General features: G+C 39.4%; 1 protein-coding gene across 5 annotated transcripts; it reads left to right on the forward strand.

Annotated features, from left to right (window-relative positions):
• Positions 1–245: 245 nt before the first annotated feature.
• impg1b (interphotoreceptor matrix proteoglycan 1b) lies at positions 246–21,567 on the forward strand. Of its 5 annotated transcripts, XM_056392742.1 has the most exons (19): positions 246–948; positions 4,603–4,818; positions 6,006–6,172; positions 6,285–6,313; positions 6,483–6,517; positions 6,648–6,694; positions 6,811–6,960; positions 9,076–9,134; positions 9,427–9,626; positions 9,729–10,130; positions 11,127–11,782; positions 12,202–12,291; positions 17,435–17,654; positions 18,083–18,293; positions 19,056–19,241; positions 19,357–19,540; positions 20,079–20,162; positions 20,428–20,446; positions 20,790–21,566. In XM_056392742.1, exons 1-19 carry the CDS (start codon positions 882–884, stop codon positions 20,807–20,809), a joined length of 3,042 nt encoding a protein of 1,013 aa, XP_056248717.1. In that variant the 5' UTR covers positions 246–881; the 3' UTR covers positions 20,810–21,566. The 5 variants fall into 5 exon arrangements, 4 of the variants coding, with proteins under 4 accessions (XP_056248717.1, XP_056248716.1, XP_056248719.1 ...); XR_008829318.1 differs by lacking the exon at positions 19,357–19,540 and having other exon boundaries at positions 20,790–20,824; XM_056392741.1 differs by lacking the exon at positions 20,428–20,446.
• Positions 21,568–21,714: the final 147 nt, after the last annotated feature.

A 21,714-nucleotide genomic window follows, 5' to 3' on the forward strand; every position in this document is an offset into this window, starting at 1 on the left:
ACAGAGGAGGTAGATCAAACAGGTGCCTCTGCAGCAGCCAACATACAGACGAAAGGAAAGGGCAGGGTTAAAAGTGGACACTGCTCTTTACAATCAAAAGAGAGGCCTTAAAGGCTGAACATAGCTGTGAAGCTAGAGTAAGAAAGGGGCCCATTGTTTGACTGGTAGCTGGGTGTACTGTACAGAACAAAACTGCAATCCTGACCTCAATTGACACCCAAAACCACCAGGGCACCCAGGAAGAAGGAGTCTTAACCGAGAGAAATAAGAGGAAGAGTTAGGCAGCCGGACAGTGACACGTAGAGGCAGACAGGAACTCACAAAGAGTCTGGCCGTCAGTGATAAACTTGGGGCGACTGAGGAGAGTAGTTATCTGGTCTGCGCTGGTTGGCAGATCCCCAGGTTTGTTCAGCTGACAGATGAGGGTCCAGAAGGTGGCTAACAGGATGAGGCCGGGTGGCCACGTGGCCCCGCAGGGATTACAAGCAGCAAGAAGAAGGTAAAGAGATTAGACTCAAAGCGGAGCCTGCTTTTTTAACCTCATCACTGTTGTCACACTGACAACATACAAGGAAACTCCTGAGCCAAAATTCCATCCGTTCCCTGTCTCTCCTTCCTCTACCTCTCCTCCCTCCCTTGCTTCCCTCTGCTCATCCATCCATGCAGCCACCGCTGTTGTCTACAGGGATCCAACAGCATCCAGGAACTAGCTGCTGCTGAGGAACTGAGCTGGAGCACAGACAGGAGTGGACTGGACTCCCTCCTCTGGTGCACTCTGCTAATGGACTTGAGATAAAGAGGTTCTGGATCTTATTGTTGTGTGCAAGAGTCTCTTTACAAATGACAACTTCGGGCTTGAAAACCACATAAATAAGCCCATCATGCTTTTGAAGTCAGGACTATTCTTCACTTTGTGTCTGTTTACCCTCCAAGCAAGTCAAATCAAAGGTAAGAATCCAGGCTGGGATTCTAGTTATTGCTTTTCTATTGTACATGCAGAACACAGCAGATTTCAGTATTACAACAATCTAACTCTGAGACAGCATTTTTCTGTCAATAAAATAGTAAGCCAATAATGTATCTCTGCACGCCTCTTTTACACAAATGGATCATGAAGAATTGAAAGTAAGAAAAAAGGACACTGTCTACATTCCTTTCAGTTTAAGTTGATGAGAAATCTTTTGATGTAAAGATCTACCTCCAGGTTTCTATCAGTGAGGCTCTACTGCATGACAGGAGACTTAAAGAGCTGATGAGTCACTTCAAGGACAACTGGGTTTCCAGTTAGAAGTGTGTGTGTGTGTGTGTGTGTGTGTGTGTGTGTCTGTGACTTTGCAGTTGAAATAACTCTGCAGACTACAAAATGCTAGCTCATTCTCAAACATTGATTTTTAGAAAATGTCAAGCAGCCAACGAGCCACTTTTAAGGTCATGAATATTCACTGTGAATTTAACAGGCGGTGACATATAATAGATGTTCACTGAGAAAGATAGCATCGTTTCACCAGTGATAACATTTGCGTCCGCACTGGTTGTCTTGTTCAGCGTGATGTGCCCGGGTGAGCTCATTATCCTGAAGGAAACAAAAGCCATTCTGTTTGCAGTGTCGCAGGACGCTAATCTTTTCTGGCTTGTAATTCTGCTGTGAGGCCTTTCTGTGGCTGCTCTGGGCATTAAGGCCTGCTCTAACACTCCCTCCTCTCACTCAGGCCCCCGTGTCTGAGCATGTGCAAGTCAGTCTTCAAGCTTCCCCAAAACCCATTCAAATGTTGTGTTGGTGGCGTGATTTTTAGTGAAAACACACATGACTTGGCTAAATGTCAGGCCACCGTCTGACCTGCTGGAAGGTTTGGAAAAGGAAGGTTTGTTGGTGAATGGGTCTGCCTGGCAGACACTAAACAGGGGGCATACTTGCCCAAAATGCTACAGGCTACAACATCAATAGCCAAACATTCTTTGCATGTTCTTGGTGTTAGGCCAAATTTGGATCCGAGGAAAACAATATTGTTCATTGTAGAGGTTGTTATTTATGCGTAATACAGAGATTAACACAGTTTTTTTCTTCTTTTTTTTTCCTCGAGCAAAACATCAATGAATGCCTGTGTTTTGAACAAGCTCTAATTCCTTATTAAAGGCTACTCGTACTACTAGTACATATTGTTGTTGGGTTGAATAAACATGTCTAAACAGAAAAGAATATTACAATGCAAATTCTACATGAGGTTAACATAGAAATGTAACCCTGTGACAACAGAAATCATCATAATTTGCAATTGCGATATGAAAACAGTGCGCCAGAGCTACATGGTGTTTCCATTCCAACACTAACTGTACAATTACCTGTAACATCACATTTTAAACAAGACAAACACACAAGCTCAGAGAGAACGAATCAGTGTTAAATCATATCATTAAAACCCTTGTACAATGATTATTATTGTCTAATATAAAATTAACTAACTAGCAGAGGCCAAGGCAACTTTTTCAAATTGCTTGTTTTATTTGATCAACAGTGCAAAGCCCCTACTAAGACAGAGTAAAGAACAAAAACAAGAGAAAACAAATCATCATATTTGCGAGATCCGGCCTTCTTCCGGCCATTCAACCAATTAATTGATCATTACTATCTTATCGTCATCTGTGTAATCAGAACATAAATAAAAACAAAGATCATTTTCAATTTAACTTCTATGCCAAGTAAATTCAATAGTGAAATTTCAGTAATGTTTTAAAGCCAAATGCAATTTTGTATAATATGTTGCAGGCTTTGTTTGCACGTCCTTGTGTTGCATTGCGCTTGTTTCTACAGGTGTTTGTGATATTATGTCCACCCACTGCAGATACTAATACACATACTTAAAGCTGGCAGCATCCTCTCACTTGACGACCTCTGGACTGTTGCTGTGTTATGTGGTCACTTGTGGTTCAGTTTTTGGTCCACACAGTGTTGCTGCTACATGCTGAAGATCAGGTAGCACAGCTAAGGATTTATGTAAAAGATGGCTCCAGCTAAACGTTCCGTGTCTGATGCCAATACAACAGTGATTATATTATTTACAATCACTTGCTTTTTATTTTTTCATAACCTTCATTCTGTTCCCTAATCCAGAGGAGGCACAGTTTCTTATTGGACCTCCAGTCTGTGTTTTGGGGCTCATAAATCCTGGCTTATTGTCTTAAGAAGCCCTCTGAGGTTTGCCACCTGGCATCACAATGAGTGCCTTTCTTCTAAAATAGCTTTACTCAATGGGGTGACTGTGTTAGAGAGTTGACTGGCACACCGGCTTGTGTAATGGTGCAGAATTATCTTCCTGTAATACCTCAGCAGGGTGACTGAGCTTGTTTTCTTTACTAAGGGGATCCGAAAATTGGGGCAGTTCTCATCATGTGTGCAGTGAAATAATTTTTGGAAACAGGCGTGTGTGTGTGTGTTATTGCTCGAACGTACCCATATCACAGCATTAGTTTTCAGTAACAGCTAAAAAAAAAAGCTGGGTTATCACCTCTACCACCTCTTATTTTAATCTCTTTAAGGTTTGCTTGTGCACGCACATCCATTTTCATCTGTAATCCACAAGCGTGCATTTCTGCACATTCGCACAAGGACGTTGCCCAGTACAAACTCATCCTTACACTGCTGGTCACTGAGCAGCTTCAGTGAGGCAAGGTCAAGTTGAGTCGCCCAAGGGCGTCTCAGCAACTGTTCCTTAGGGAGAAGAGAGTGTCACTCGTTCACTTTCTTTACACATCTGTGCACTTTCCCTGCATTCAAAATGACTTCCAAGTTGAAAACCAGCACATTCAAGCTTCAGGCCCAGACGTTTTTACACTACAGTGAACTGAAAGCTCAAATAACTCATTGCAACTTAACAGGATACACAGAGGATTTCTTTGTGTTATATGGTCCCAGAATAGGGACAGTCACCTTCCATGCAAATACACTTTTCACTGCAAAGCCAGGTGCTTTTTATAAAGCAATGACAAGGAGAGCAGCAGTTAATTTACAGTAAGAGGGCTAGACAGATGCAATGATGTAACTTGTTGGATTAAGTATCTGTCACATCAAATACTCCTGAGTGAGCTGGTTATAAGCATGTGATTCCTGGATACACACTGTAAGGCTTACAAAGATGCACTTTGACACTTGCTATGTTTGAAAACTTAATTTTAGGTTACATAAACAGAATTTTGCTTTGGCAACATCCAAGATTTTTGTGTTTGAAATATTCATTGAAATTGTGAAGCTGTTTATATTGCAACTGCCAAAGAAACAAACCCCACCATTTATCTTAATTTAAGTGCATTATGTCACTTACTACAGTGCAGTTACTACAAAGAGTGCAGTTTTGGTTTTGTATTATCACCCATCAGCTGTTAATTATAACAGTCGTCCACACAAACGCTCTGTACTAATGAGCGAGAAATCTCACACTTACATGATAGTCCACAAAATTTCAGCTACTTCCCACAGTGCTCAGATGTTTCATGTTTAGTCAAATTTCATTTTCTGAATACTGTATAAAAAAAAAAAAAAAAACATTAAAATAGGCCACATTATAATAATTCTTCCTAAACTTCTAACTTCATTGAATGCTCTTGCAGACCTTCATGACCACGGTTTCTCTGGACTCAGGGATGTGAAATACAGACACTTTCTGGAAGCTTCTAGACCAATCAGACACACTACAAATGTCAGAGCAGAGCAGGACGGACATCGGACAAAGAGGTCAGCGGTGTTCACCACAGGGGTCAAAGTGTGTCCCCAGGAGACGATGAAAGCTGTCATCGGCAGCCATCGCGCCTATTACAAGCTCAGAGGTAAAAAGGAGATGCACTGTTACTCTTTGATGTGAAGGTATACTGTGAATGAACTTTTTAAACTTTATGCATAATCATGACTGAACATCTTGCAATGCAATCAATATCCCCTTTTCTAAAACATGGAATCTGTCAATGAGAGTAAATCACTTAATCTGACAGAGACGTCTTGGCAGTTGAACAAAAAGCTGCTGCTTGGATGTTTTTCATGTTTTAATTTGAAAGGAAAAGAAAATATATTTCAGTCCTCACAAATATATATGATTCTCTAAATTGTATGAAGATTTTTAGCATTTGTTTTCTTTGTGTTGAGCCTGGTGACATTGTCGTGATGCCACTGGATGATGCACCAAAGCTGTTCACTGCCGAGTTTAGGAAGCCACACAGAGAAACACTTATATATAATGAAGTTATGTGCAAATATCTTTTGATCAAGACGGATGGATTGTGGATGATTTTAAGAGGCTAAGATTGACACCTTGACTGTTACAATTGGTTGGTAATGCAAATTGTTCCATGACAGCTGCTGTGGCGTATGATCTTAAAATGAGGCTGATTAATTTGGTGTATTGGACGTAATGGATTTGCTCCAGAAATTAGTTTGTCAGAGAATAAATTTCCCACAGGCATCAAGATATTGGACAATGTGGAGCTTGTTTCCACCACATAGGCAGACAAAACATACTGTAGCTTGAGGGGGTCTCTGTGCTCATGACTTGAATATTCACTAGAATGCCATAAACAGTCAATGTTTCTTTAACATACATTTTGACATTTACTGAGCCAGGCCTTACTACCGTTTTGTGCTGTCCCAGTTATATCACATTATATACATACATTTTGTTATATATTACAACATTGTGGCAGTGTGGACTTATTTGTGCAGTACATTCATACTAAAGCTGCACTGAAAGGTTTCTCTGCAGGAAATTAAAAGCTTATACATTTCTAAATTGTAGTAAACTCCCCACAGGCAGAGGTGCCAAGATCAATACCAACAACAGTCTTTATGATCAATTATTTATTTTTTTCTATGCTCTATTTTCCGTCGTTTTTGTCCTTGTTGCCATTGTCTAGCCATCCTCGTTCTATATATTAATACTTATTTGTTAGTGTGATGTATTTCATCTGATATTTTCTCACAAAAGTCAACAAGACATCCAAAAAGTTCTGTGATTTATGTTCAGTTTGTCAGGAAGCCATCTGGGAAGCGTTTCGGATCTTCTTGGACAGGGTCCCAAATTCAGAGGAGTACCGAGCGTGGGTTTACACCTGTCAGCATGAAAACCTCTGCATGGACGACCTGGCTCAAAACTTTAGCAGCTCTCAGGAGCATCTGGATATGGTGGCCAGAGTGAGTGCAGCACAAACACATTTATAACAATATTTTTTTTACTGCAGGTCTGTTTTCTTGTTAATCTCCAGTGTAAATCTGTGAAAGCCGATATCCTGTTTCTTATTTCCAGATAGTGGCCGAGCAGACTGAGAATGAAGGGTAGGTGTAAACTTCCCTCTTACTATTTGCGTTAATTGTGAGTTTCCCGTTTGTGTTTACAGTCATTTCTTTAGGAATATAAAATTATTATCGGTATTTTCATTTTCTGAGGCAATGGAAGCATGAGAGAAGCTATTAACACCTCCACCATGTTGTTTTTCTTTTCCAGATTTGTCACTAGAACCCCAGAGCCAGGAAGGGACTGTGAGTTGGACATGAATGCATCAATGTTATTCAATTAAAGCAATTGCACTACTTTTTGAACTTAACTGTTGTCAATAAATTTATATAATAGCCTCATAAATTAACTGGTGAGTTGGTGTTTTTATCACAGGCACCTGGACACCCCCTCTGATTCTGCTTCCAACTGAGGCCGATGTGGTGAGATAGTCCACACCTTTGACCTCCTTTTTCAGAATCACATTCCTATGTGCTAAAACTCTACTACCTGGACCACAACATATCATTATCGTTACTGCAATGTTTCTGTTTTCCAGACCAAAGACAATCCCAACATGATAAAAGAGAACTATGAGGAGTACATTGTTGAGTTCAGCGTCACCATCGTGGACCCGACATACAGCGAGCTCCTCCGTGATCCTGAGGCTCCACATTACAACGACATCACACGAGAGCTCACAAATAAGGTGAGAGTCAAGTGTTGATTTTACGGTGCCACAGTATGTTAATGTTAATGCTTCTCTGAGCTGATGTGTCTTCTATTAAACTTCATTTCACACAACAGCTGATTGGCCACTTATTACCTCTTTGCCTTTGCTTGTTCTACATTTCTCTCACCTTATTTTTCCCTTTCAAAACAAAACCCATTCTTTCACTTTCATTATGCAAGTTGTCTTACAGTGAGTTCAATGTGGCTAAAAGTTTTTATGATAAAATATATTCTCAGGTGTAAAACCTACCCTGATTGATTTAACAGCTTTAAAGTTGCAACCACAGGACTTAAGATAAGACTTCTAAATGACCACAAGCCTGGAATAGTAAGATCTAATCATGTAGATAATCTCAGAGTAAGAAGGCATCGACTGAGACTCTGACCACAGCTCTTAAGAATGACTTCTGACAGTGAAAAGCTACTGGCATATCATTTCAATTGAGAGAAATGTTTTTTTGGCCTTCAGTTAGTTAGTGCAGGCTGTCAGAGAGGCCATAAGTGTACATAGCAGAAATACACAGAAATTCAAACTATGCACAAATGTTGATTATGTTCATTCCTGAAACTCTGCATCAAACTTGCACAACACAATTGAAATGCTTGTCCTATGCAACAGCAGCTGCTTTTGCTGATGTCAGATTAAGAAACAAGAGTAGTTGCATCTGCATGTGCCTGATATGGCTACTACCAATCTGTAGCATAACATAATCGTGATTGGCCCCAGTGCAAACACAAGCTCACATGCAAGGACACACACAGCCACTGCAGACAAAGGCTATGTCACCATGGAGATACTCATCAGGCAACTCTCATCCTGCAAACTAGCCTTTGATCAGCATATTGGGCAACAGCAGCCTTCCTGTCAAATTGATCAACTCTACTCTACCAGCCTGCCCTGGACTCAAACCACCACAGCCTTTCTCCAACTATCAAACATGAAAGACACCTGATCACACAAGCAGTTGCCTTTCCAGAATTCATCCTTCATCATCAACGACACAGCAGCCAAATGTTATCATACACACAGACCACAGTAGCTGCGTATTTTTTCTAACATATGACAGGTGCAGACTGCAATAGATCTAAATCCCTAGTCCCACTCCATAAAAAGAGAAACCAGTACTCACCCATTAGAAGTTCATCCGCCGTCGCTAAACTAAGTCATCAACAACACTGCTCAAGTCCAAATCCCAGGTCTCTGCTGTTTTCTATTGCGAGTTTAGCCATTGCAGCTAACGTTAGCTTCCGGCTGCACGTCAACATTGCTAGCATTAACTTAAGTTGAAGCATGATGAGTTTAAAAAAAAAAAGACTCATCTAATTTCGTCATTTTAGCTGTACACCAATCCTCTTCTCTTTTGTCCTTCCTCTTCTAAGCGCTTTTTTTTTGTTTGGACCTGCTAAACATTATGCGACTTAACTTCTGCGTCTGTTTGCTGAAGAACATTTGCTTCTTGCTCAAACGTTGAGGGGGAAAAAATTGACGTCCACTCACGCAATTTATCAGAAATCACAGGGAGCATGCTCCTTGGTCCAGTTAGGATTTCCCAGCAAGCCGTACTTCGTATCTAAGGTAACCAAATTAAATAACTTGCGAGCAGAAATAATCTTTATTTTTAATAAAACATATAGTTTTAGGAACATTTGCAATTCCTCCCCAACCCTGCAGTTTTGCCCACATGCACACCTGTTCTTAATCCCCTCATCAAATCCCAAGCCTTCCTCTCATAGGTTTATTATCCATGCTTCCTTTATTGTGTTTTGGCCTTTGGCTTCTTATGATCAATTGCTTTCCTTGTAAGACTTGCCCGCATGCTTTGCCCCTTTTGCTTTATTTTCCTGTTTGAATTATGGACCTCAATTTTTGTAACAATGCATTTCTTTTTTTCTTTTAGTGTAATTGGTTTTTAGAAGATTTTTAAGTTGACCAAATGTGCAGAATGCTTTTGAAATCCTTTAAGGGAACATTACTCCTTCAGCTCATAAAATCACCAAATATAGAGATAGACATGACAAAAGCCCAGTATTGCATGCATAGGCATGTTTCTTTCATACCCATTTCTCTCTCTCTTTTTTTTTCTTTGTATAGATGCTTCTTGTGTTTGAAAAAGTTCCAGGATTCAAAGAGATTCGTATTCTGGGATTTCGGTGAGTTTCATTAAGTTTTTTATTAAAGATTTGGCGCTATGATTTTGTTATGTATTTATGATTAATTTTGACAAAACAACACAAGTAAATAAGACCCAGAACATAAAATTTTCATATTTTTCCCCTGTAGTGGCTTTTACTGAGGTGTTTTATTGCTCTAGAGAAACTCTGACATTTCCCAAAATATTCTGTTATGGGAAATGACTCATACATTTCTGCCTTAGTAGACATCTATTGCCAGTGAAGTCTGTCTGCTTTGAGGGATTCTGACATGATTTGTTGTGTTAATCAGCTCGGAGGATGTGTCTGTGCGCTACGCCGTGGTCTTTAATGGAGAAACAGAGCTCAGTGATGATCCTGAGGGTCTTGAGGAGCCTGAGACGGAGACAGGCGAGGATGTAAATGCTCCTAAACTGAAATACATTATTACAAAGGCCTTAAAACAGGAGCCGTCACTACCGCTGGACATACAGACACTCAGCTTTGAGGCTGGTAAGAATATTATCATACTCGTATCTAACAATATAAAATAATAGGGTAGTGTTCAGAGTAGGATTTTAAAGCTGTATAAATGTTTTAACTTTTCCATTTCAGTAACCACAATTTATCCAGTTGCTGAGCTCGGCCTGAACCCTGTTGATAGCGTAGTATCTGAGGAAGACACCACAAAGGATTCAAAAGAGGACAGAACTCCCATTCAAAGTTTCTTCCCCACAGTGGCAGTGATAGAAAACTCTCTGGAAGCTTCTACAATCAAACCAGAAACACACACCTTTGTGCCTTTTATCCCAACCATCCTCCAAGAAGCCACTTCTGCCGTCTCTGATGAGACTCCTTTGATGGCAGCAGTAGAAGAAGAGTCCACAGAAGATTCTGCTGAAGGGGCAGATGATATTATAACTCCAGACACAATACTGGAAGCAGCCACACAGCAGGAAGAGAAGGAGGCAGAGCCGGAGTTGAAGGAAATTACACCAACCGAACAAGATGACGGAGGTGAGGTTGAACCTGAAGAACAGGTGACAGACGATAAGGCTACTTCAGGTGAAATCTTGTCTTTAAGCAGGATCTTGAAGTTCAATCAGGAGAGGCAATTCAAAGAATCTTTATCGATCAACCAAAAATTAGATTATGGTGTAAAGTTTTCCAGCTTTACACTCATTGTCTGGTTTCTGAGTTTTGATTCTGCTGATGATGGGAAAGAGGTGGGAGGGATAAGGTAAGGATAAGGTTACTAATTTACCTTAAACTGAACTATATTGCCATTTATTTGTTTATTTATTTCTTGCCATAGCTTTTTATTTGATTACAAATGATCCACACTTACTGGGTGGTGGAAAAAAATATTTTTCACAAAGTGAAAGGAAGTTAGTAATAGTTCGAAAACTGGCAATGTTTTGTGTTCATCGCGGTGATGTTTAATCTCTGTAGTCTTATTTAGCCACTTGTTAGTGACCACCTTTATTAAGACGTTTATTAAGGGTATTTACTGACGTATTTTATGTCAAAGAATAAATAGTGAAAATGCCTTGAGCCTGTGTCATCTAACCAAAAATCCATTTAAAAAATCCCATAGACTTTGGGACGAGGAAACCGGGAATCATTCCCTGTTCCCAGTTTGTTTGTTAAGCTAGGCTAATTGCTTCCTGTCTCTAACTCCATACTTGATGAACCGACATGAAAGTAGCATCGATCCTCCCATCTAGCTCATGGAAAGAAAACCGGTAACTGTAATGTGTTTTTAACATGAAGTCATAGAATAATGGCAGCAGAGGTGAATTAGGTCAACAACAGCAACAACACTGTACAGAGTCTATGTGAGAAACCTAAACCTAAGCCATAAAATTGCAGTAGAACATGATGCATGAGTGTAGTGTCTAAGTTGCAGTCATACCTGTACATAACAGTTAGTGTACCGGTGTATTTGTTTCATACACAAAGTAACTCCCTCTGCTTATAAAACCTCTTTCATGATATGTTTTATTTTACAAGAACCTGATCCAGCTGATGGGGTCAATGAAGAACATCCAGAGCCACAGAACGAGGACATTCCCCTGGCAACTTCAGATTCCCAACCTGAGGAAGTGAGGAGTGATAAACCTGGTGAGGTTAACCTTGATGTACCGGAGTCAACAGATCCTACAGTTATGCAGATAACTCTCACAGAAGCTTCAGTCCCAGTCTCCACACCATCACCTCATGAGGATACAGTCCAAGGCATTGAACCAGAAACAGATGTGCAGCCTTTGCCATCTCCTGTAGAGAGCGGCGAAGCCCCTGAAGACAGAGATGAGTCTCCTGGAGGGCACAGCGGAATTACCTTGGTCTCAACGGACCTTACTGCTGAGAACTCCAACATTCAAGAGGAGGTAGGACCAAGTCAGAACGGGACGGAGGCAGAGGTTACCGAGCCTCTGGAGGAAGAGAGCGGTAGTGGATTCCCTTCAGAGTCTGATGAACGCCCGTACGAATCCACAGCTGCACCAGCCATGAGACAAGCCAGCACCCCTCTGATGGCCGCAGTGGACAAGAGCAAAGAGTTAGTGGTTTTCTTTAGCTTGAGGGTCACTAACATGATGTTTTCTGATGACCTGTTCAACAAGAGCTCCCCGGAGTATAAATCACTGGAGAATACCTTTCTCGAGCTGGTAGGTACACATGCTTTTGTGCTGGATATCATGCTTCTCCATGTTTCATTCTCATACTTGCTTTTGTAGCCCAAGCTGAAATATGTGATAAAAGTACATTTGTTCTATATTTACGTTTTACGTGATATTTTAGCAAATGCAAGGACATTTTAGAGTAGCCCCCAGTTGGTGCTTAATCTAAATATTGCTGTCCTGCACAAATGAGGATGTGCCTTATCCTCACAGCTGTTTGTTAATTCTGACAGTAACAGTAAATTATGACAAATTTATATTTTTACGTGTGTAAGTGTTGTAAAGTGTGACAAGGCTTTAACCAATCGCCAAATTCTTGATCAATTCTGCAAATGTTTTAATATCAGAGGAGCCATTGTGTCAACAGTATAACGAAAAAACTGGTCAAATTATTCTGTTTCACTTAGACACAGCACTCTGGGTCCAGAAACTCGCCAAACCCTGGAGCTTCCAGTAAATCTGGGCTTAGGAGACAGACGACTTTAGCCTCCATACCGGTATTTTTTTTTTCCATATTGGAACTACATCTCCAATGCCTCAGAGAGAGCGTGACCTTTCTATTTCTTAACTAACCTTTCTGAAATGCAGTATCAAACAATCTGAAAGCACCTAACATTTCTAACCTTTCTAAAATACTCAGCTTTAGTTTTCGGCTTCGCTTTAGATATTATGTTTGCTTCATGCCGTTGCTTTTTGTGGTTTTGTCTGTGAATTGGGTTCCAATATTGTTAAGATTGTTTTTGTGTGTTTTGCCTTAACTCTTTGAATTGTGCTAAAGTTTTGGCTTTTTTCAGGCACTGTTTAGATTCTGTTTGATTGATTTCTAAGAGTGTCATTTTGTAAGATTTGTCTGCAAGGGATTTTTGTTGTTGAATATTAACACAAAAGAGACTTCTGTGAGTTCTGAGTGAAATGTATTAATAGAACCAACAAAACTAAACATTTAAAACCATCTAAATGAATAGTTCAGCATTGTGTAAAATCTTTTTATTCTGGTTATGGTGTGTTCAAACAGAAAGTTATGTGAATCTTTGGCTTGCATTATGCACAAATTTGACAGCTGGATTGTTTTTGCAGAATGTATTTATTCACCCCAGACAGTATGTACCACACACAAACGTTGCCTGTATGATAGCTATCAACCAGCAGTGTGTGCTGTGGGTGTGTACTATATATGTGCCTGTTTAGGTGGCCAGCAGTCAGTTAGCTCAGTTTAGCATAAGGACTGAAAACAGGGTAAAACACAACTATCCTCGCTCTACCCAAAAGTTAACTTTGGTTTTGTATGAATTAAACAATATATAGCTGTTTCTCCTTGTTTCCAGTCTCTTTACCCAGCTAGGCTAACTAGTCACTTGCTAGCAGCCTCATATTTAGCTAAAGGATATAAGAGGTGTGTCAGTTTTCTCATTTAACTAATAAGCGGATTCCCAAAAACATTGAATTATTCCTTTTTAAAGATTAACATTTTGAGCAAAACAACTTGTCATTTCTTTGTACAGACAAGCTCTCTGGTGTGATATACTAAAGAGTTTCTGCGTGTCAAAGCTGCTTTGTATAATTATATAACTTGCACTGATTATTATCTGTCTGTCTGTTGTTTTGGCTAAATCTGTGTGTATATGTGTACAGTGTATGCTTCTTACAGTTTTCTCTTTGAAAATGAGAAATGAAGTATGTAGGGGAAAAGTGAAGTCAAGTTAGGCCAGTTAGTTTCTCACCGACAAAATCCAGAATTTATTTTTGCAGGCTACATGTTGCCCATATGTGTGTGTTACAGATCTGACCAGTGTGTTTGTGCATGTTGTAAGCCTTAAAGATAAACTTTCAGTGAATGAGTGCATTAATTAATGCAGGTTTATGCATTTTATCTTCCTAGAACTGTATTGCTTTACACGTGGTAGACAGCAAACTAGCCCTGGGTAGTCTGAATCATGGGACATGGGTCTGCCTTAGTCATTGGTTTGTGACTGATGGTAAGAAGCTTTAAGTAATTCTGGTCAGTTCCAGCACCACACACATTGTGCTATTAATGGTTCCAATCTGCTTAGTGCGACATCAGTCAGGTTTGTGCGGACATCTGTATGCGTGTTGCAGCAGTGTTAACGTGTGGGTTACCTGGTATTATAAACATACTGTATTTATGTACTGCTACAGGCAACTAAGGCAATTAAACAAAATAGATCACTGATTGGTTTAGGTCATTTTGTTTTAGAACAGTTATGTGTAAATGCAATGTACATATTCTCTTTAAACCTGCACCTATTAGCTTACATCAAACAAAGAAGCATCTCTTGACATGTTTATTTAGTCTCAAGGTTTACCCCGAGGTTAGAGAGGATGCATTTTTAGGCTTGTTAAGAGGTGCCCTCCACTCTGTGTTATGTGAATGCCTGAGCCTTAAATTGAGGAGGTTCATAGATAAAAATTGTATTGTCTGTTTGCTGCAATGCCAAGGAGCAGAGGGAATGTGAGCTACTAGGGAAGGTGGGCTTACAGTTTTCTTAGTGATAAGCCTTCAGGGTTAAGATAAATGGCTAATAATGTATTATATCTTAATACTCTCTCAGAAGATGTTCACGTATTTATTATAGTATTAGACAAGAATGTGAAAAGATGTAGGTTTGATGATTCGTGCCATGAATTGGATCTGTTTTAATTTTGTATTCTTGAACAGAATGGTTCATAATTAATTATTAGACAATTTCTTTATACCAGATATAGACAAAATCTTTGTGTTCACTGGCGCAGGAGATATAAAGAGGTAGGGATGCACAGACAGAAATTACATAGCATACACAGATATTTATGACATACGATAATACAAAGCAATAACAAATAACACTCCATCTCCAATCTTTAATGGTTGCCCAAACCGTGGTTTCTGCAGTTCTCCTCATTAATCAATCTATTTAAGTTCCTGGCAAAACTAATGTGGTCAGCTGATTGAACTGGTAAGTATTTTACCATATATTGTCTTTAGTCAGTTTCCCATTAAGATATCTTCCTTTAAATGGGCTATTTAGTAGAGATGGGACACTTTTTGAAACAAATATTTCAAACTGGTCCTAGATGGTTTATAAACCACTAAAAAATAGCAGGAACTATGAGTAAGAGATGCCAAATATACATTACGCAGCCCATTTAAATGGACATAATGAAACATGTAATGTTTCTCTGGATATTGGACACTTTATGATACTGTAGCTTTCAGCCTTCCTGTTCTCCTCTGCCACACTCCACCATTACTCCTGTACCTACTGGTTTGTGAAGCAACCAATAAATTTGGACATGGAGGTTGGAATGACTTTATTTGCTCCAGTAAATCAGAAACATTTTCATGGCAGTGTAATATTCCTTGTGACTTTTTTAATTTTTTGGCATCGGAGAAGGGATGTTTCGCTGGGTTTTCCAAAACAAGAACCAGTAGATACAAGTGTAACCTCTGAGAGGCAAATGTGATTGTGTCAAAGTATGAAGTTATGGCTGTATTTGTTCTATGCTGAATGTATTTCTTTACAAAAGTCTAGTGTATATAGGCGGCAAAGGAACAGAATGTTTACGGTTCCTTAGTCGATAGTACAGACTGTACTGAGGTTTGTTGTGAAAGGACTCGGCTTTGACCTTGTGTGGAAGGCAATAGAGCCACAGATTGGTATCTAATCTACAGTGTACATGTATAAAATGACATTCTGCATTGAGACAAATGGATGACCAAACAGCTAGCTGTGTGTCCAGTTGTACAGCACCCTGTTGCCCATTTGTTCTGGATGTTGGACAATCTCGTACTCTTCTTTCAGAGACTATTAGCTATAGGGACCTACCCCTCAGTAAAGTGTCTGCCAGTGATAAGTAACCCGATCAGAGCAGAGCTCTTTAAGGCCTCTTATCTCCCGCTCGACAGCCAGGCCAGCTAAAGCATCGTAATCTCCCCCTCTCACACTGCAGTGGTTTGATGTTTGCCTCGTCTGGAGTGAACATGAATTGGTTGGGAGGAGAGTGGTTCAGATCGATGAACATTGATGCAGGTCCATTACTTGAGCTGGTTGACTTCCTCCCCGTCTAAATATCACCACTGTCATCAGTCCAAGTCCATAGACCTAATAGATTGGCTCCTCAATTATCCGAGCTGCAAGTCTGAGTCTGAGGGAAAATTTTTAAATGCAACAATGTTCTAAGTGAGTTATGTGAGTGGTTAGATGTGTTTTTACGAAACAGATGTTTTTGTAGGTGTTGGTGATGCTGTGACAGAGAGCAGTAACCACACAAAGAGCAATGTTGAGAAAATAGGGTTTGAAGTTTCTCAGCTAAACATATAGCCTATATAAATTGGAAAACCTTAATTTGATTAATATGGTTATTAGGAGTCTTTATCTTTATCTCAGTCTTTAGATACATTACATTATTGTGATTAAAAGGTGGAGTTAGCTCAAACCATGCTAATTCCAGGGGCAGTAAATGCTACTCTGCTAAGCTAGGCTAGTTAACTTTTAGCCAGACTAGCTTATCTGGTGAACTTTTGTCCTCCATAATGATTAGATTTTGCTCTTGCCTTATATATGTGGTAAAGCAAACTCAATTACTAAGATGTTAACGTATCAAAACTGATTTTTGAATTACAGGAAACGGGAAGGAAATAGGGGGTAAATTGGCATTAGCTAATGTTATCTGATCAGCTAGTCTATAGCCAGATTATCACTGCAGTTCGGTTTTTACCTTTACCCCCCCCCAGCCCCCCAAACTTGCAAATTTCTTTGGTATAATAATTTTTCTATGGGAAAACAGATGTGAAAATGTCAAAGATTCTAATGTGCACTTATTTTTGAGCAACTATATCATTACTGTTTTGACTTCGTAGGGCAGTGTTGGTGGGGTTATGCAGAGACACTTGACATAGCAATATTGCATATATATTGAGATAAAGCCTCCACCAAACAGCATATATTATAGATGTCTTTGACTTGAGATAGCTTTGTTGTCTTGCAAGTCTTTGCAAGTGTCTGATCTCTTCATCATGTGTTCTCTGACTCTTCCGTGACTAGAATTAACACATTCTGTGTTCTTATACTAATGTTTATAAACCTAACCCTAATATTGTTCTGGATCTAATTACACAGTCAACACAGTAATGGCAGAAATTTCATGCTTGCATCAAAATTTAATTGTGAACTATTCATAGCATTCACACTTTAAAATGTGACCTGAATAATTTAAAATAAGCTGTACTATGACAAACTCAGTCCTGTCAATGTGATCCTTGCTCCCCTGGTCTTCTGAGGAGGAGGACACAGATCTTCACCGACTCTTGACAAGGACATGAATCGGACATAATTTCATTCACCTACTTTAAATATCCAAGAGTCTTAAAATCTTAGTCCTCCTAGGATCAAGAATGACTCATCTTTCATCCCATAAAATGAAATCAATCTTGGTTCCCAGGAACACTATATTCCACGTTCCTGCTGCAAGTCAAGACCTTTTTCTCACTGATTACTAACTGCACAGAAAACTATGCTTTTTAAATGAGATACTTCAGAACATCTAGAAAAACTTGAAAAGGAGTAGTTGAGTAAATTGGTGAAACAGGACTTGTTTAATTTCCCTAAGAAATTAATTTGCTCTCCCTCTCATTCCCCACAGCTTCTGCCATATCTTCAGTCCAATTTGACTGGATTTAAGCAGCTGGAAATTCTAAACTTCAGGAACGGCAGTGTCGTGGTAAACAGCAGGATGAAACTGGACAAGCCTGTACCATATAATGTCACAGAAGCTGTGCACTGTGTGCTCGAAGACTTCTGTAATGCAGCATCTAAACGGCTTGACATCGAGATTGACAGTCGCTCCTTGGAAGTGGAACCAGGTGAAATGTCCTTGCTCATTTTGTGTGAATGAAATATGGCAATCCTGGAAGATGTGATGACAGGATGTGGACACCTCATCCAGAAAAAAAAAACATAATCTGTTCTTATGCTCATTCATGCTACAAGATCAGACACAACATGCCTCCTCACTCTGCTGTCTCTTGCAGTGTGGGTGAGGTGCTGTATAAATCTTTTTGCTTGGACGAGTTCATGACTGTTTGTGACCTCATTTAGTGGACCTTACTGAAAACAGATACCTACATTCACATCAATCAAAATGGCCTTTTATTTCCCCTCTGAATCTGTAGACCGAGAGAGACGTGCATTAATGTTAATGAGCTATCACCTCTCTGGTGTATTTCTTCTACCTCTCTCTTCTCATCTGCTTCTTCTCTTCCCTTTCCTCTCTCCTCTCTGTTGGTTTCAGCTGACCAAGCAGACCCCTGTAAGTTCCTGGCCTGCAATGAGTTTTCACGCTGCGTGGTAAACAGTTGGACCGAGGAGGCAGAGTGTCTGTGTGATCCAGGCTACAGCACCGAGAACGGCCTGCCGTGTCAGAGCACCTGCACTTTGCAGCCAAACTATTGTCTCAACGGAGGCCTGTGCGAAATAATCCCTGGGCATGGAGCCACCTGCAGGTACACAGCAGCTGACAAATGAAAGAGAACACAAACAACATGACAACATCTCATCTCTTTCTTTATTGTGTTGTAATGCAGATGCGAGCGCAAGCAGGCACTTTTTCAAATCCTTTTTTTTGGTACATCCAAGATTTGCTGAGAAACGTGCATACTTGAGCTATGTTATCTCACCCAGAAGTTCAAGATGAAGCAAATACTGTATTGATGCTGTGGAGAAGATAATGTGCATCTAATAGTTCCTTTCTATTATTGTTCCTGTTTAGCAGCCAATGCTTAAATCTTAGTTGTCAGACTTTTCTCAAATGTACCAAAAAGAAGAAAACAGTGAGATCAGCGAGCTAGTCTAGCTAATGTACTGATTAATGACATATCTGAAACTAACTCATCAAAGTGGACTCTCATATGCTGCTTCAGTGTGTTTTTAATTTCATTCCCGGTTTACAGTTGAAATTGGTGGTCTTAAGCAGCACAGAGAATGAATGAAACAGGATGTTAGGGCAAGACCTAATGCGGAGGTCATTCAGTTATTTCATTAGAAAAGTTATTATTATATATACTATACTATATAGTTATTTATTTTTCACTGGGTCTATTTATGGCTACACCATTGACATATTTATTGAGGTATTTATTTAAGATACTTCAGCATTTCTTATGAAATATGTGCAAACAGCAGACAAAGTGAAACTCATTTTATTTTGGTTTACAGTATATAGGATGCATTGCTCTAACCTATATATATTTCCTCATCTCTTTCAGATGCCCTGTAGGTAAATACTGGCACTACCATGGAGAGCACTGCAATGAGCTGGTGTCGATGCCGGTAGACCCTCCGCTAATTATAACCTGCCTTGTGGGAAGTCTCTGCTTTGTTTGTGCCATCATTGGCATTTTGATTTTCATTAACAAGAAATGTATAAAGACCAGAAAAGCTGTAACTTTGGTGTAAGTATGAGCCATTTTTTTGCACACGTTTTTAAGTGTTTCTGTCATTCAAAGGATGTTTCCTTTTTGTTTTAAAAGCATTTTCATTCACCGCCTCATCTCCTTTACATTGTAGGCACACCCTTGCTCCCTATGCCTTTGAGAATACTTTGAGGGTGAACCCAGTATTTGAGAATGATGATGGTGTCTTAACTCAGGTGTCCACATTGCCATGTTCTTCAAGTTCGGCTTCTTCCCAATCCCAACAGTCTGAGCAAGAACATTTTGCCTCAATTGAAAATATACATCTGAGTATTGAGGTATACTGTGCTGTGCAGCACAAATGACTAAACCTACTAAATAACTAACCAAAAACTGTCAACTAATATAAACTAATACGCTCTAACAAAATCTGCAAATTATCAGAAAAGTTCAAATTGCTCTTATCACAATTATCTTTGTTTTTTGTGTTCAGAATTTGAAATTCACCATCAAAGTTGACAAAGTGTCTGTTGAGGAAGTGTCTTTGAAACTGTTCACTGTGGCTTTAATGGTAAATAAATGTGGATCAGGGTCCCCGTGTACCTTCAGTAGTTCCTCAGCAGCTTTGATCCGCAGAATCAAACACAGTTTAGACAGTTTAAGGTACACAGCACCCACAACACTGACGATTCTTTGTGCCAAGTCAAACAACAGACTGCGCAGAAGTAGTTGTAGGTATAGTCTCATGTAGTAGAGTATACTGCTTGCTTTCATTTGCATTGCATCTGATTTTTCTACTTGAGGTGTTTCTGGAGCTATAATATATTAATGAAGCACACAGCGAACACTGAGCCTGTCTACTGTCTGTCTCCGTAGATCCCCAGACAACTCTACACAACAAGATCAGAAAAGTTAGTCTCAGAGATGGTGGACTTTCATCACTGCATACCGCACAATGAGGTGAGTGCCGGAGACTGAACCTTGATGTCATGCATTGAAAGTCTAACCTAAAAGTGTAACCTTGAAGGAAGCATAGGTATTTTGAGTGCTATAGTGAACTCATTGAGGAAATGTGCTATGTAAAACTAAGGTTTTGTAAGAAATACAATACTTTTGAAGTGATATCCTGTTCACACTTTAGATACTGAATGTGGTCCATAAACAGGATTTTATCTTATGCTCTAAGACAGTGTGGTTAGTAACCTTCACATCAAATATTTTACAGCTCTATGATGCATACAAAGGTAAAACCTCCTTGCATGCTTCCCTTGCTGATTTTTTTTTTCGCTCACAAACCAAATCATTGTTGAGTTTTGTGCATGTAAAGAACTACTATATTATAATGCAAAATAAATTATAGAAAAAAGTATGAAATTCTAACCTTCAAATGATTTCCAAATAAGACCAGTGCACGACTTGTGTTGATCAATGCCTCTGCAGTGTACTTAGAGTAATAAAAACTACTTCCTCTTGATTGATTTATACAATGACAGTAACTTGTAGATACTTACAAGGGTATTCTGTTGTTGCCCTTTTTGGAAAATGGCTCCTTAAAAGATGAATCACTGTCCCCTCTCTCTCCTGTAGACGTGGCGACTGCCAAATGAATACAGAACATGTTGTCTCTTAAGGGCATCAGATAACGAATGTTTTGAAGTAACAGTTCTTTGATGACACCTGAGGAGAAGCCAACATGGCCACACAGAGCCGAACATGAGGAGTAGAGGACTGAAGTTGCTGTTAAAACTGTATATGGGATGCATGCACAGATGCAAGTACAGTAGACCAGTGGTTGAGATTATTTGTTCATAGTGATGAAAGTGTCTTGTTAGACAGAGAGCTATGGATGTTAAGGTGGACTTAGGTTGTTTAAAAGTGGAACTTAATATTTATTTTAAATATTGAATGGTAGGAACATTTCCTGTATACCCTTGGCAAAGGTTGTTCTTTCCTCACAATGAGGTATTTATTATTTACAAACTGATACACATGGTGGTATCTTAACTTTAGACTGTACAACGTTGTTTGTTTTAATGCTATTCTTTAACATTGTGTCCCAAAAAGAGAATGAATGTATAAGCTGTTGACTTTGGTCATGACATATTGTGTATAGAAATACTGGCTGCTGTACTGTATGTCCGTCAGTTTGTCCTGTTCAAAACAAGTTTTACCACTAATCATTTGTCTTTGGGATTTTTTACACATTTTACATTTAAAAGCAAAAAATAAAATATTTTTTGCATTAAAAATGTTGATGTTTCATTTGTTTTTTGAAAACTCAAAGCTTGTTGGGCATGTCTATTTGAGCGAGGTGTGAAAAATTAAAAATATTTACTGGTGAGACTGAAGCTGACATCAACCATATATGTGGGTTAAGGACATGTCCACTTACTGTTTATTAGTGTTGGTTACCAAAAATATCTGTGACTTAAAATATACACTGAAGGGGCCCTTAAGTCTGTTTTTATCCAGTTGACTTAACTGGAGCAAGCCTCAGCTCAGTGACGACACC

This window comes from Seriola aureovittata, chromosome 13 (assembly GCF_021018895.1).
Source record: "Seriola aureovittata isolate HTS-2021-v1 ecotype China chromosome 13, ASM2101889v1, whole genome shotgun sequence".
In the NCBI taxonomy this organism is placed as follows: Eukaryota; Metazoa; Chordata; class Actinopteri; order Carangiformes; family Carangidae; genus Seriola; species Seriola aureovittata.

Coding starts and splice junctions, on each gene's coding strand:
- impg1b (XM_056392741.1), top strand. CDS start 882: ATGCTTTTGAAGTCAGGACTATTCTTCACTTTGTGTCTGTTTACCCTC. Junction 4,819..6,005: donor CGCCTATTACAAGCTCAGAG/GTAAAAAGGAGA, acceptor ATTTATGTTCAG/TTTGTCAGGAAGCCATCTGG. Junction 12,292..17,434: donor CGACTTTAGCCTCCATACCG/GTATTTTTTTTT, acceptor CATTCCCCACAG/CTTCTGCCATATCTTCAGTC.